The sequence below is a fragment of the Myiozetetes cayanensis genome, unplaced genomic scaffold (genome assembly GCF_022539395.1).
Source record: "Myiozetetes cayanensis isolate MyiCay16 unplaced genomic scaffold, myiCay2020 scf12, whole genome shotgun sequence".
Classification (NCBI taxonomy): domain Eukaryota; kingdom Metazoa; phylum Chordata; class Aves; order Passeriformes; family Tyrannidae; genus Myiozetetes; species Myiozetetes cayanensis.
This window is the reverse complement of record NW_026086826.1, coordinates 24,795,745-24,811,274: the sequence shown is the minus strand read 5'-3', so window position 1 is coordinate 24,811,274 and position 15,530 is coordinate 24,795,745. Positions and strand designations below refer to the sequence as shown.

At 41.1% G+C, this 15,530-nt stretch overlaps 1 protein-coding gene across 7 annotated transcripts in view; it reads left to right on the top strand.

Annotated features, from left to right (window-relative positions):
- DNM3 (dynamin 3) overlaps positions 1 to 15,530 on the top strand; it is a 170,345-nt gene that overhangs the window by 109,919 nt on the left and 44,896 nt on the right. For 3 of the 7 annotated variants that reach the window (XM_050306367.1, XM_050306364.1, XM_050306370.1), the window contains 2 exons: positions 4,923 to 5,034; positions 8,875 to 8,886. In XM_050306367.1, coding sequence (XP_050162324.1) covers positions 4,923 to 5,034; positions 8,875 to 8,886 — 124 coding nt within the window. Of the gene's footprint in view, positions 1 to 4,922; positions 5,035 to 5,350; positions 5,374 to 8,874; positions 8,887 to 15,530 lie in introns of those variants that run through there. The other 4 variants (XM_050306368.1, XM_050306366.1, XM_050306365.1 and 1 more) reach the window with 2 other exon arrangements.

Below are 15,530 nucleotides of genomic sequence, written 5' to 3'. Positions count from 1 at the left end.
ACGGTTCGCCTTGATAGAAAATGTTTGTCACTGCTGTTAACTCAGAGCAGATGGCCATTTTTGTTTCTTCAAAATATATGATTTGCAGAGCTTCTGGTGGATCTTTTCTATTTGAAATATAGGATGTGTATCCAAACCAGCCATTGTGAATTTATAGGTGTCTAAAATGGTAGACTAAGGTTGAATTAGCAGAGTGTGCAAAGTGGAGTTGCAGATTGAGTAAGTAGAGAACATACAGTTTCATCTAAGTTTATCTTTGCTAATAGTTGGAGTATCTGGATTCTTTTATTTTTTCCCTTTTTCATTTCAGGTGACTTTATGAAACCCATATTCTGTATTATTTCAATCAAATAAGAAAGACCTAAGAATTGATTTTTTTGTGGTTTTCATGGAATAAAATTGGGCCAATTTGCATTTGGTTTTAGATTTCTAATGTTGATTTCAAATCTGCTTCCGTCCTAATAAAAAGACCAGATGCTCATAAAAAAAATCATCTGAGATAAGCACAACTTTTTGTAATCCCTGTAAAAGAATATATTCCTTTATCTTTTAGTCTGTGAGTAGCTTCACTTGTGTCAGTGCAACTGCTGAAGTTAAATGTGGGTTTGTGTTCTTTAGAGGATTCAAATAGTTTATAGGCCCAATTCTAAAAAATTCACTAATAGTCTTTCTCTGTAACAGCTGTTCTGTCCCCTCCCATATTGGCAAGAATAAATACATTTTTCAGTTAACCTTGGTTTGTATTTTCTCTGTATAAAAGGAGATTTCATGCACACACATCTCTGTCTATTGAAATGTTGCAGATCCAGTGCAATCTAAAAGCTGTCTATGCACATGGTTAATATGTGGATATGAATTAATATATATGCACACATGTCAGCTGGGTTTGTTAATGTGCCTGCAGTGGTTGCCCTTAAAATCTTTGCAGCTTTGTTGGAGATAACTGTTTAACCTTATCTTAGTAGTAAGAAATTACAAACGAGACAATCCATCTTGATGTCTGGCAGTGGTGTGTGCTCAGAGAGAAGCAGTTCTGGAGAGGGAAACCCACTAGAATTGCCTCCACTGTGGCAACCAGAAAGTTCTCTCTTTGTGATTTTCAGCTGTGTTACTCACTTACTGCTCCTGGAGTGTGTAGTTGTGCTGGTTTATAGGCAATCAAATCTTTCCTGGGCAGTGCTGACAGCCCAGGCTTCTGCACTGGTGGAACAGTAACTTGCAGCTGGGCTCAGTCTTCAAACTTATCTGGTATTTCTCTGTTTCCTCTTGTACACTTTCAAATACCTTATTCCTGTCCTGTTAGGATTCTTTTGTGATAGGAGGAGTTAAAGAAATACCTATGGACAATGTCAAGGTCCTTTCTGTAAGGTCCTGAAATGTGTGGGGGAAAGGAATTCAGTCTGCTGGAAACCAATGTAATAATGAAGTGAAGAAGTTGTAGGGTAAGCAGATTTACAGCTAGGGGTCTGCTAGACTTGAAAGTAACAGGCTTGGACTAGAGAAGGCACGTCCTGAGTGTGGAACCGTTCTGGAATTGATGCTTTTAGTCCAACTACAAAAGTTCATCTCCGTAAGCAATTGTGTTGTATTTTTTCTGGAATGCGATTCCAAGTTGAGGTTTATTTATCTAGACTATAATGAAATCTGCAGATAACAAATGGTAACCTTTTGTATTTTTCGCTCTGGAAAAATGCAATATTATGTTGGTTTCCAGTAGTGCCGCTATAGGTATATTTTCATGTATTATGCCTGATATTAAATTACAATTGTGAGATTCTACAGGAGGAAGTAGAGTAGGTCGATGTGGTTTATGCACATAACTTTGCACAGTTACTCCATTTCTCTGTTCACCTTTAAAAATGTTAAATATTCAAGGGAAATGTTACACACAAATGGTACTTCTAGGCGTGTTCCCATTTATTGTGTCTGCTTGGTTTCTGAAGGCCCTTAGGTTATAAATATCGACAAGATTTGTGTTGTTGAGAGCTCATCTCTTTGGTTGCTGGTATCCTGTGTGCTGTCATTCTCTTTGATGTGTAACATCCCATTTAGCTGCTATAGAGATGACAATGAGAACGTGACTTCACGGTTTTCCATATGGAGTAGGTAGGTGAGGACTGAGTAGTAACTGTTTTCTGTGCTGATATCTTCAGTGATTTCAAGAAGTGGAAGAGAGAAGAAAACAGAAAATCTGAATTATTGTCAAGAACGTTTTTACAGCTTTCCATGAGATGCCAGTCGATTCCTACTGAGTAAAACACGTTAATGTGTTTTTGTAAGATTCTGCTGGTAACACTTTTTTCAGAAGTTACTTTGGTGTTTCTTTTTTTGTTTGTTTGTTTGAAAAGTTCCTGTGCCTATCATTCTTTCTGGAAGAAAGAATGGCAGAGGAAGTCTAGTAGCAAGGGAGCTACTTAAGAGGGAAGCATCCCTTACTGTAAGATTCCGGGGAGTGCACCCCTCAGTTCCTCTCACCTGCTGAAAGTCGTGTCGGTGGCAGAAGAGTAGAATTAGCTCCACTAAAATGGTGGAGCTCTTGGATACTACAGGGAGAAGGGCCTTAGGGAGCTGGAGACATCAGCTGCTTGGCCGTGAGGTGCCTCTAGACCCAGGAAAAGTCCCGATCCAGCGGCAGGAATGCAGGACTGTCAGCTCCTCGAGTACCAAGCGGTTGCCTAAACCCCCTGCTCGTGCAGCTCCGCTTGTTGTAGCAAGTCACAAAATGCCAAAAAGTCTAATATATGACATGACAGTCCTGAAAAAATGTTTTTACAAGCTGGTGTCATGTTGTTTTGCTCTTGCAGATAAGTGTTTTTGGAACTTCCCTATCACTGTGTTTTACAGCCTTTATTTGCTCTATTGTTATTTTTAGTCATCTTTTCTGAGAGTACCATTTCACCATTTCAGCTTCCTATTTTATCAAAGTTATAGCTGCTTCGGTAACTTAGCCAAAAAACTTATCTCAGTACAAGCTTCTCCTAACAATAAATTAAAAACATTTTCTTTTCTGGTAATTTCATGATACTTTTTTTTTTTTTTTTTGTAATTGAGTTCTTTGGTTCGGTCAGTAAATGTTGACTCAGAGTTTCACAATATTGCAAATTGAATAAAATTTGGGTGTTTTGTCATCCATTTAAGGTAACACATCTGAGGAGGTCACCCAGGCTATTATTTGTATTAAGGCAGGATTAGTACTTTCAGAGTCAGCGAAGAAAAAGGATTAATTTTAAATTTCTTAATCAATTAAAAAAAAATCCATAGAGCTTTCAGTCGTTCATATAGTCAGTTTTTTTGCCTAAACTATGAGATCTGACCCTTTAATATCTCTTTTTGACCTTGTGGGCTGTTTTCTCTGGGAAGAAGTGCAGTGTGTGCTCCTCTGAGCAGCACTGAAACCTGCTCCGGTGACATCTCCAGTCTGGATTCTTGAAGGGAGTAGTGCGAGCCTGGTGCTGACTGCTCTGATTTAGCCATTGAAATTGGTGAGAATTACATCACCAACATATGGAAATCTGAGTATGTCCTTTATTGTTCTGCAGTTTTCAATGCAATTCATAAACCTGCTAAAAATACCTGCTGTCCCTCTCTTCAGAGGTGGGTGTGCTCTGGCTGCCGTTCGGTGGTTTCATGGCTGATAATTTAATGATTAGGTGTCATGGCTGGTTTGTGCTCAGATTCAATTACATTTTTTTTTACGTGTTTCCTGAAACTCCCTCTAAAAAGCAAGGCTATGAGCTGCCTGGTGACATTGATGGTAGGGGAGAAGCACTTCTGTGAGTGGGAATTACATCAACTGGGTTGTGTTCCAGCAGTGTGACGGTGAAATCCCACCAGTCCCCAAATGCTAAAGAAATTTGTCTAGGCAGTGACAATAATAGCTTTATTTCCTGGTTCTTTAGCATATTGGGTTTCTTTCCCCCTCAAAATATGTGACAAAAATGACCTCTGTAGTTGCATGATGAAACCAGAGGACCCCTTGTCGTTGATGTGTTTGAGAGTGATCTCCATCAACCCTCTCCTTTATAGTTTGCCAAGGGAGGAAAACAGTCTGATTTTGATGGGAGATTGACTCTTGTGCAACTTTTAAGACACAGCAAAATGTAGTTTCCTCACCTTTGTCAGCTAAGCTTGTAGCCTTTCCTAAAAAGACTGTTGGCTGACAAATTTACAGTGATCTCGTCTGTTTATAGGATGCGAGTTCAGAAACTAATGGCTAAACCGTGAGGGGAAAATCTGCTCCTTTTGTTGGAGAATTTTCAACTACCACCTTGCTATATTTGTCTTTTTCCTCCTTTCTCTATTCTTCCATTAACTGATTCCTTTTATTTATCTCATTATCTGAATTACCTGCAAGAGGTATTATTTAAATGTGTCCAGTTTTCTTACCGTGGTGATGTACATCAGAGGTTTGTTTTGTTTGTTTAAAATATCTGATTATCATTACCTTTTTTCCCCCTCTCTTTTACTAATGATGTCCAAAAGCTAAAAAGGGTGCATAATGCACTCAAAGGACTTAACGTGGGAACAAGTTGTATCAGTAATTATTTTGGTATTTATTGGTTACAGCAACAATCTGTCACAAGCTGTGCAGTTATTTTGGCATGCCTTGTGTGTTTGTCCTTTGCATCACAACAGCCTTTTTTCCCTACAAATGCTCTGTTTTGGCAAAAGCAGGAAAATTGATTTTAAATAGTTTCACGGTGCTTTTAGATGTTTATTCTTTCCAGAGCTGTGCTGTAGCATTCTAAGATATTTTTAAGTACTCCATGTAATTATTAAACAAGCACCTGTCTCATAAACTCTGTTGTCCAAAACAATTACTGAGTAATTTCTGATCCCAACGGATTTTTAATTTAAAATGCTGTGTGCATGATACAGAGTAGTAAAATGCTAGTTTTACAATGTGGTGCTCTTTGTTCTAGGAATGTTTACAAGGATTACCGTTTCCTTGAGCTAGCCTGTGACTCCCAAGAGGAGGTGGATAGCTGGAAGGCATCTCTGCTACGAGCCGGTGTCTATCCTGATAAATCCTCAGTAAGTTAAACAGCTCACTGGTTTGCCAGTAGCTGCTCTGTTTGAGTCAGAAAACACAGTTCTGTCATCTGGGGAAACACAGTGTCTGCAGATATCTCAAGAAAGGGCAGCCTTTTCATTGTACTGGTCTGTGGCAGTTGCGAAATATTCATAATGAAATATTTTAAGATCAATTTGTGCGTCAAACCTCAACGCAGGGAAAAAAAAGCAACCACAAACCAAACCTTCCAACATGTTTTTCATTGGATCTGTGTAGTAAAAGCGTTGAGCAATTTGGGGTTTCCTGAGCTTCGTTGTTTCTATTCATGTTTTCTAGAGGTAAAGATGTGCTTTGAAGAGTTTGTTCCCCCAAGCTCAGAACTGACAGAAGCATTCCAGGCAATCATGTATATTTATTTTACTGATTTTGCTGCATGTTTCTTGTGCATGAAACACATGCTAAACCTTTCCAAGGGCAGTTTTACTCAGCTAATCATCATGTGAAGCAAATTGAACAGGATACAGTAAAAAAGCCTCTATTAATTCACCAGAAATGACAGAAAGCTGGGAAACAAAACATGTCCAGCTACCATTTCATATTTTTTGGACCTAGATTTCTTGATACTTTACATCAAGTGAAGGTTTGAGGAGATGTATCCAGAGGGAAGGCTGACTAACAGGAAAATCCTGTTGTTTGAGCTCTTGGAGTTTCTCTATTGCACAGTTCACCTTTCTGCCATGAGGCTGCTGCTCTGCTGGATCCCCTCAGTGCATGATTTCTCTTCGGAGAAATGATGCTTTGATTCTGATTGAATTTGTCCTTCTTCCTGGTTGCTTTCCATGGTCCCTTGTGTTCAGGATCTTCTGCTGTCTTCTCTGTTCATCTTTCTCTTCCTCATATTTCCTACATACTTGTGATGCCTGCGTGGCTTCCAGTACCATTGTCTGCTTCTCCTCCTGCTGCTGTTTAAGCAAACAAGCCTCAGCTTCCTCTCTTCATACCAAGTTTCATGGCTGCCATCAAAAGATAATTAAGAACTCCTTAAACTGCTGGATTCTCCAATTATTATAGAAATTATTATAGAAATAAACAGTGATTATGATAATGATGATAGGTTTGGTTTTTTTAAGGAGTAGTGAAAATACTCATTTAGCAGAAGAACTACCAGGTATCTGAGACCTTTAAAAAAAAAATTGGTGACTTTTCAGTATGTTGCCTGTTCCAATACATTGGGCCCTACCTAAGACCATCAGAAGTCATGTTTCAAGGATTGGTTGTAAGAAGTTGCCTAATTAATTACTAAGAACAAAATACTGTATTGTTTTGGGGTTTTCTTACTCAGGTTTTAATCATGATGTCAAAAAAACCTGTTACTGCCTCTGGTTTAATCTTGTATTCTGTGTTGGTTGTATTGTAGTTCATATATTTGTTAATTTATCCTTAAATAAGACAGACTAGTTGGATTTCTAAATTTCTCTTCTGTCTTGCTGTCCCTCCCTTCCCCCTCAAAATACTTGGTATTCAAAATATGTTTACGAAGAATTCTTGCATTTGTTTAAAGGCTGTCAAAGGAGTCTTAGATGCAAGATGAGAGATTTCCTTGAAAGACAGAAGCAGAAAGAAGTCAAAATAAAGTTCTCCTTTGAGCTGGAATTATCTTTGCATTATAAAAAGAGTGAATATTATTGTTCCAAACCCCTGTAGTTTGAAATTCATCCACTAGTCTGTCAAGCTGTTCAGGAAAGATGCTTAGTGCTACTCTAGTCTTCCAAAACTTTATTCCTCTAGGACTAGAGATCCAAATGTGGACTGTGAGTCTGCTGTTAGGATTTTGAATTTTGCAAAGCAGAATCTAAAAGGCCCCAGGTACCTTAGAAGCTCCAGTGGAACCTAAATAAAAACGAGCAGCATTTCGTTAACATCCTGTGCACGCTCCTCAGTTTCACACCTTCCTCTGACAATACAAAAAAGGTTTAAAGACACCTCTCAGTTTATTCTCCTGCAAAGATTTAAAGACTGTGTTTTTAAGTAAGAGAGACTGCCAGGAAATGGCAGCAACTTTTCCCTCCAGTGCTTCCCCACAGCTTTGTGATCCCGGAGGTAAAAGGCAAAGAGGTGTCCAAGCCCCTTCCCAGACCGACCTTCTCGCTCGCTCTCATGTGCGAGGCTCAGCCGGGAACTTTTGAGTGTCCGAGGCTTTGGTACCAGCAGTAGAAAAATTGCTGCTTAGAAATGAAAACTGGCTGGGTGTTGCTGTGGAGCTGGAGCGCTGCAGCGTGGGCTGGCCCACTCCCTGGAGCTGCCAGAGCGTGTGCGCAGCCGGAGTGGGAAAGTGGAGCTGGATGCTTTCACTGGCAGCTCTGCTGCTCGTCTGCAAGGACATGGTGTAAAACCCACAGCCATTGCCCCTAGCTGGGTTCCTTCTGCAGTGGCAAGAAAAGTAGGAATTTGTCACTGAATTAGATTTGTTCTAAATTCTCACCAAGGGCAAATCTCTCATCTAAGAATATTGATTTTTCTGTTGGTTGGTTTTTTTTAGTAGTGCTCCATTGATTGCAGTGGTAATGGGGCTCAGTACTTGCTGCCACTAATATGGCATCTCTGCTGCTACTTTAATCCTGTAAGCTGAGTCCAAGGTTTTAGATGCATAATTTTTCTTTTTGCCTAAACAATCTCATTAATATCTTAAAGGACATATATCACCCCTTTACTCCTTTTCCTTGCTTAATTTTGCCTGCCTTGCCTGGCCTGTGCACACGGTGATGCACACTCACCTTCATATATTCACTCTGTTGTGAACTGTCTCTGATCACCCCTTAATGTTGCTACATCAGCCCCTGAATTCTTTTGCAGTTTGCCAAGTCACCTCCTTCCTGCAGTCAATTTACTTCTGTCAGGCCGTGGGCTTTGACAGCCACCCGGATAGCAATGAATCAGTGTTTTTATTTTTCCAACCCATATGCAAGTCAGCTTTCTTGATATAAATCACACTGTGGCCAATTCACTTTGAAACGGGATATCCATTTACCAGCTGACTTTACTGCAGGCTTTCTGGACTGATGCATCCAAAACCCTCCTTTTTTTTTTTTTTTTTTTTTAATGACTACAACTTTGTGACTAACCTTTCCAGACTCTATTTCTCAACCGTAGGCTGGTGTTTATTTTGGCTGGCTTCCCACTGTAAAATATACACTGTTCATGCCAGCTCATGGCAAAACTCACAATTAAACTAAAATAATAGCACAGATGTTTGTCGTAACTTGCTCTGCACACTCTACCTTGCTAGCACTGTCCATTCCTCCTTCCCCCCTCCCATGATGCCATCTTCCTCCTTATTTTTATTACTAATCTAAAAGTTCAATATTTGCTTTTTAAAAAGCTTTGGATGGGGAAACTTTCCATTCGCTGGCGAGTTGTGGGGAGCGGCCGTCACGCAGGCTCAGCAGACACGTTCAGTGGGTTGCTTTGCGTACTGGAAGCTCAGCATTACCAACACACGAAAATCCCTCTGGCTTCCATCCCATCCCTAGATCACTTCAGGCCTCGTTCTCTTCTTTCTCATATTAATGTCCTCTGACTTCCCAGGAGCTGCTCCTGACTGACACCGACGGAAGCAAAAGTGGAATCAGAATGTTTGGGTGGAGAGGAAAACATTTTGAATGTTTTGAATCCCTTGCGAATGTCCTGTGTTCCCCTGGAAGCTCTTTAACTACGGGATTCAGTGAATGTTCTCTGAGTCAGTTCCTCATTTGGTTTGACCCATTTCCAGAACTGTACAAGTGAGGCTGAATGAATGTAAAATAAATGTATCTAATATTTCTTTTTTCCCCCCTCTTTCCTCCTTGCTGCATCCTACAAAGGGAAGCAACAAAGTAAGTTGTTTGTCCTTTTACAAACTCCTTTTGTATCCTGTCACAAGGGTTTTGGCATGAAAACTGGTTTGTCTTTGGGTTCACACAGCTATTACTTGCATGCCCTTAAGAGCAAACTGCTATGAGAAATGGGGATGCAAAAGCATCCTCTAGAAAAACTATTACTGGCTCTTTGTTTTAATTTTGGGGAAGGAAAAGTATTAAGTGTTGCTGAGTGTTGTTTTTTGAGGGGTTTCAATAAGAATGATACTATAAAAGTGTTGGGCCCGAAGATTATGAAGGTATAGTAATAAAGACCTTCTGAGGAAAGGTTACTACAGTCTGGTGAAACTCATTACAGCTGGATTTTTTGACCATACATCAAAGCTTGTATTAATGGGCAGTTATAAAAACCCAGCACTAAAGTCTTAAATAACAGATTTGCTGGTGTTGTTGGCTAAGCCGAACTAGATCAGTGTACTGGCTTTGAAGGTGCCTTAAAATGGATGGAGGAGGGTGGGGTCAACATTTGACTTGGCTTCTAGACCCTTGATGTGTTCCAGCTGGACAGCAGCAGAAGGGTGTGGGGTGTGGAGAGGGAGAACTGAAATATGCATGGTAGGGGTTTTTTTTTGAAAGTAAGCAGCACATAAAAAGACAGTTTTGCTGATGTTGATCTGATAAACGAGCAATACCGTGGTTCCCAGGATTTTTTTAATTCCATTTTTACTGAGCTTAAGAATGGAAATTGCACATCTCACACTCTAGAATAAGATGCAGAGAGAGTTTGTCGTACCTCAGAAAGGAGCTATACAGCTTTTGTGCCTTTTTTTCCACCCCCTCTTTCCTCTTTTGGTACATTAACCCATAGGAAGATGAATCTGGAGCATCAAAAGATGCTTCACAGCAAATGTTGAAAGTAGCCTTTGAATCTCATTGTGAGCTGGAGGCATTTCTGGGGTATTTGGGAAAGACCCAGGTGGTTTTAAATGTTCTGAGGGTTGGTAATTTCTATCTGCTTTTAATTTTTGCATTTTTAACCAGTTTTTGACCATGTCTGTCTGCACACTGGCTGGGCTCCGAGGCACCAAAAATCTTCTGTTTTGTTGGCCTGCCTGGGAAAAGGGGCTCTAAGTCTTGGGTGGGGAGGGGTTAAGAGAATTGGTGTATTGATGGCATGGATAGAGGGACTTTACATAGGAGGTGGTGTGAAATGTAAATGTTAACTGTGTACACTAAAATGTCAAGGTAGTGTTTATAATGTTTCTTTAGGACATGCTGACTTAAGGCTTTGCTGCTGCAGTGGATGCTGCTCTGATCTCAGAGGAGGGAGGTTGGACTGTAGATGCTCTGTCAAGGGAAAATGGGGATGGATGGGACGCTGGAGAGCTCTTGGGGCTGGCAGACACCGAGTCTGGAGGTTGGGAGTTGTGTGGACCAGCTCTGTTCTCCAGAACCCTGAGCTGTGGGGCACCCCAGGGAGGTCAGGACCTGTTGCATCTGACAGAATTAGCTGCTGGCACAAGACAGGATACCCATAAGCAGGTAGAGGACAAACCTGTGAGATGTGAGGATTGGAGAACTCTTGGCTCTTCTTTCACTCTGAGGAAATAGCAATTCTTGCTGTAGGTTCAGAGAGATTCTCCCTCTGGCCAAGGCTGTCAGCCAGAAGATAACTCCAAAAGAAATCTCCAGGAACCATCCTGATCCTTCTCTTTGACCCAGTTCCTTCCTTGTAAGGATTCTTGTATCTTCATCTGTGCGTGCCCTCACCCTCCCCTTCTCCTTCACAGAGGGCATTCATGCTGGGGTCCGGAGTTAGACAGACTGAACTAACCTGCAGCTGCCTGTGGAGGCTCAGATCCCACAGTCTTCTTCTGCACTGGTGGCATGGAAAATGACATGGGTAAACCTGAGAGGTGGCCAGACAGTTTTTGAGAACAGGTCAGGAGAAGAGAGGAATGGCTGACTGAGGTCGGTGATGGTTTATCACAGCTTCTCATGCAACTTCATGCTCTAAAGCTGCATAATCCTTCCAGACTGTCCTGGTACAGATTTCCTGGGTTGCTATCAGAGCTGTAACCCTCCTTCTAGTGCTGCCCAGTGTGGCATTCATACTGTGCATCCTGTCCTATGTACAAATGTCAAGATCCTGTACTCACCCATCCATTCAGACCGAGGCTGCTTTTATACCTCTGCCTTTTGCTTTGCACTCTCAGATTTACACAAGTAAAACCAAACACTGGAGTAATGAGTCCCTAAGAAAAAGGGGGAGGAAGGGAAGTGAAGAGGGTTTATAATCGCCAGCGGACTACTAATCATTTTTATTTTTACATTTTATTGTTGCACAATCATTACTGTAAGTGAGATTTCTCACATGGTAAAGATAAATATATCTTCAAAAGCTTTGTTGGATAAAGTCTGTAAAGGACTGTGTCGAATGAGGTAATGGAGACCTACCTCATTCAGCCAGCACATGTTGGCAAACCACATCTCACTAATATAAACACTGAACTCCACAGCCTTGTGCAGGAACTGGAGACAGAGGAACTGAGAGCTTCTGACTGTCTTAAGACACCAGTGGGGATGTGCTGCTTCCCCTGTGTATTTTCTTCACCCTCATTTAAAAAAACTTCATGAATCCCCTCAAGACAGCCCTCCAGATGCTGCTGTTTGAAAACAACATCTCAGCCTGTACCATTCTCACAAAGTCTATCTTCAGTGAGCTTCTCACCTTGTTAGTTTAAAAGATTAGGTAAGATGCTGTGTCCCTAGGAAATTTCGATTCCAAATCTCTTGGCACTCAAGCAATGAAACAGCAACAAACAAACAAACAAACAAAAATCAAAACCTCAAAATGCCATTTTTAATATAAAAAGTTACCTTTCCTTTGGCATGATTAAGTACTGAGTTAGTGAATCATTTCTGCTTGATTTGAAGGATCAAACACTTGAATGCTGAGCTCAGACTTGAGGAACTTCAACTTGGAAAACGAAAATCTCTTTAAATTACTTTTTATGGATAAGGTCACTATGACCTTCTTGCCTTCTAATTATTTTGCATTGCTGTGCTTGCTGATACCCTTTACAGAATGTGTAGAAGTAGAGAAGTCCTGTATTCACATCTCAGAGGAGTTATCACAGTGCAGACAATGCTGTGCATTAAAACATTCACTGAATATAAAGTCAGTGTAATTTAGTCTAAATTTTCTCTTAGGAGAAACAGAGTCCCCTTTGGAAAGAGAAAGAAAATACTCTCCCTGTCAGTCAGTTTGCCTGTTACTCCTTAAAATATGTCTTGGTGACGTATTAATTGGTTAGATTGGAGCAGTTCTTTTTCTCTCTTTGTCTTCAAGGGGAGTTAGTTTTACTGAACCCAGATTCCAACTCAGCTACTTCATTCAGGAGTCCAGATGTCCTACTGTCTCTTGAGACAGTCTTGGAAAATGGGAATGTGGTGAAGTCAGGATAGTCCTGTTCTACCTACATGTATGCCAACAGTGCTCTCGGTTCACGTATATCATGCTTGGCTATTGCCGTGTAAATGCAGGTGTACTGCCAGAAACCATCGGTGTCTTGCATTGGAATAAAGCTCGGATGTTTTCTTTTCCAAATTCAGCCATGTTTCTGCAGGGGCTTCAGTTATCTCCCAGACATAAACTCTGACTCAGCCAGTTACTGGCTGTGATGATGCTCTGCCAGTGCCCCAGCCAGATTCAAACTGGAAGTGGGTGGTTCTGCTCCGGGATTGCTCAAGTCTGTGTTCAGGAGAAGTTCCTAAACTAGAAAAAGTAAAGACTTGTTTGGGTTTGTTGAAAAGCAAACTGCTGATATGTCAGAGGGCAAAACAGCGTAGACAGAAGTGTAAACTCTGCCTTTACTGAGTTTACTTTTTTTAACTAGTGTATTTTAGAAAAGGAAGGCATTGAAGTCTAGGAAAAGAAGAATCCACTTCAGTTATGACTAAAATTGGTTTCAGGCCAACGAGGTTTAAAAATAACTTTTAACCAAGTGTTAATTTTTTTTTTTTCAAGTGGAAAAATGACATAATTTTATAGACAGTGTTTCAGTCATTGCTTCGAACAGATGAGTTGGATTTTATGAGGAAGTCCCGGTGTAAAGGAGCAGCCCAAGGGGCTGAGCGTGCATGCGCACACACGCTGGGTCAGCAGCGGCCCAAAACACAGGGAGGAAAGGAAATGGCAGGCTGCTTTTCAGTCCTTTCCTTGCTGCCTCACTCTTTCAAGGATGGGAAAACATTTTTCACATAAAAACTATCTTCTTGTTCTCCTAAATATTTACTAGCTCAAACAGAAATGAGATGTGAACCTTGTTCCCCAAATGTCCCTCAAGAAACAGAGTGGCCCTGATTCGTCTTCTTGTGAGAGCAAAATAACTGCTGGCACGAGAGAGTTAAAAATGTACAGGGAAAAGGAGGATTCATAGGATTGCATCAGTTGCCCTGAGTGCAACAAGATGCAGGCTGACAGACAGAATGATTTCAAAAGCAGTCCTGGCAAAGCTGGTAACTGCTGATCGGGGTTGGGGGTTCAAGAGCTGTCACAGGCTTTTACATTTCTGCTCTTAAATGGGGCTGCTGACATTAAGCAAACTCCAGGAACTTTGGAAATGAGCAAACATTTTTTTTATTTCTGTTATGTATTCATGGTGGGCTCTTTACTGTGCTTTTGGCAAGGCCTCTGCATATTGAAAATATTTTTAAATTCTTCATTCTTTATGGTGCAGCTACTTTTTGCACTGCTTCCACTGTGATGAGGGAACGTGAAAGCTCTCTGGTTGTGAAGTTTCAGATCATGCAGTGTGAGTATCAGCCCCATTCTGGACATGCAGTGAGATTTGTCTGGGGAAGGTGCAGTGAAGGTGTCCAACCTGTAAGGATGCTTTCCCAGCCCCGGTCAATGAGCACTGAGAGTTGACTGGCGGAGAGGAAGGTGCCTCTGGGCTGTGCTGTACAAATCTCTGCCAAAAAGGTCCTTTGGACTCCAAAGAGTCCCTGTGTCTCCAGGTCTTGGAATAGTTGCAGTTGGAAAGGTCTGGTTGCCCCTTTAGCATAACAGGATGGGATCACCCATGAGTGGGACTGAACAGAAGGGGAAATACACAAGTATCACAAGCCTTTGGGACAATCCTAAAATATCTTCCTTGTCTTCCAAGTCAGTAATTGCACAAAAGCCTACTGCTGAATAGTAATTGGGAGTAAATAAATATTCAAAACATTTTCTTCCTGCCAAAAATGTCACCAGACTCACCATTCCATAGCATTTACAGTGTAACAGGAAATGTAGTCATTGGACATGAGGGTGGAGAGCAGCTGGTGAACAGCCAGATACTGCTTTTTCTCATTTAGAAGGGAAAACAAGATGATGGGGAGAAACTGAAAGTTATTTTTCCTGACTCCATTTTGGACTAAAGTGAAGATCTACGATGTCTAGTCTGCCACATAGCTCATCCTGGATTTCTCTAACCTTTCCTAACTATCTTGTTTTGTGGAGATATGCTTTCCATATGCTTTCCATGTACCAGGTCAGAATCAAGTCCCATGTGTAAAACCCTCTGTTCTGGAGCTGCATTCTCCACTAGGGTAGCTCTCCTTCCCTGATGCCACGTGCTCCTGTTCTGCAGTCACTCCTCAGCTCCTGTCCTGCCTGTTTCCCAGCCCCATTGTGGCCTTTGGTTGCCTTCCCTGTCCTCTGGTTGTTAATTATTTTGCATTGCTGTGCTCATTCATCCTCATTTGACACTTGATGTATGGAGTGTGTTCCAGTTTTGCAGAACGGTGATTTCCCATTGGGAAGAGCTGGCTACAGACGTGTGGTGGTGTCTGATCAGTGCAATTCTGTGGTGACTTTCATACTTTTGTTCCTAAAACCCCTGTTCCTGCAACTGAGAAATGAGTAGTCTTACTCTGTTTCCTTTCCTTGAAACTCAACCTCTGCTGTTCCTCTTTTATAATCAAATTTGAATTTGATTATTTGAAATTCAAAGAGAGAATTATATGTCACTGTATGTGCTACTATGTTCAAATAACATGTGAAATTACTTGGGTAGGTATAAGCTCAGCAGTGGGTAGGTACAAAATTACTATGACATGAGGTGTCAGGCCCCTATAAGACCCTTTAATTGCAGGTATTCAAACTTTCTGGTCACATTTGTTGCAGGGTATTATCTTGACCTGTTCAACAATTGGGGTGGCAGCTCCTGGAGGTATTTAGAGAAATCAGCTAAAGAAACTAACCCAGACCATGGAAGATAAAAGTCCATGAAAAAAAATAATCTAATGCAATGTAATTTGTTGTTAAGTTTTAGTTTGGTTTAATACTGCTTGATTTGCAGATCTAGATATTTTCTCAGTGGAAGCAGGAGCCTCATGTAGTGAATAGAAGCCTTTCCAGTCCCAGACCAGTTGTCTCTGGCTGTGTGTTGCTGGCACTGTGTAGAAGTATGTAGTTTTTCACAACCACGGCCTGGAAACAACTCTGCTGTACCATAATTCTAAATTATAGTTATTAAAGGTTATTTGGCTGATTCAGACAGGAAATTCTCAGAGGTACCGTGAGCGAGATTTTCTTTAGCTCTGCTGTGAGGGCAGTGACAAAATGGCAGAGGCCACCCTTTTATTCACTTTTGCAGCTGCAAACAGGCACA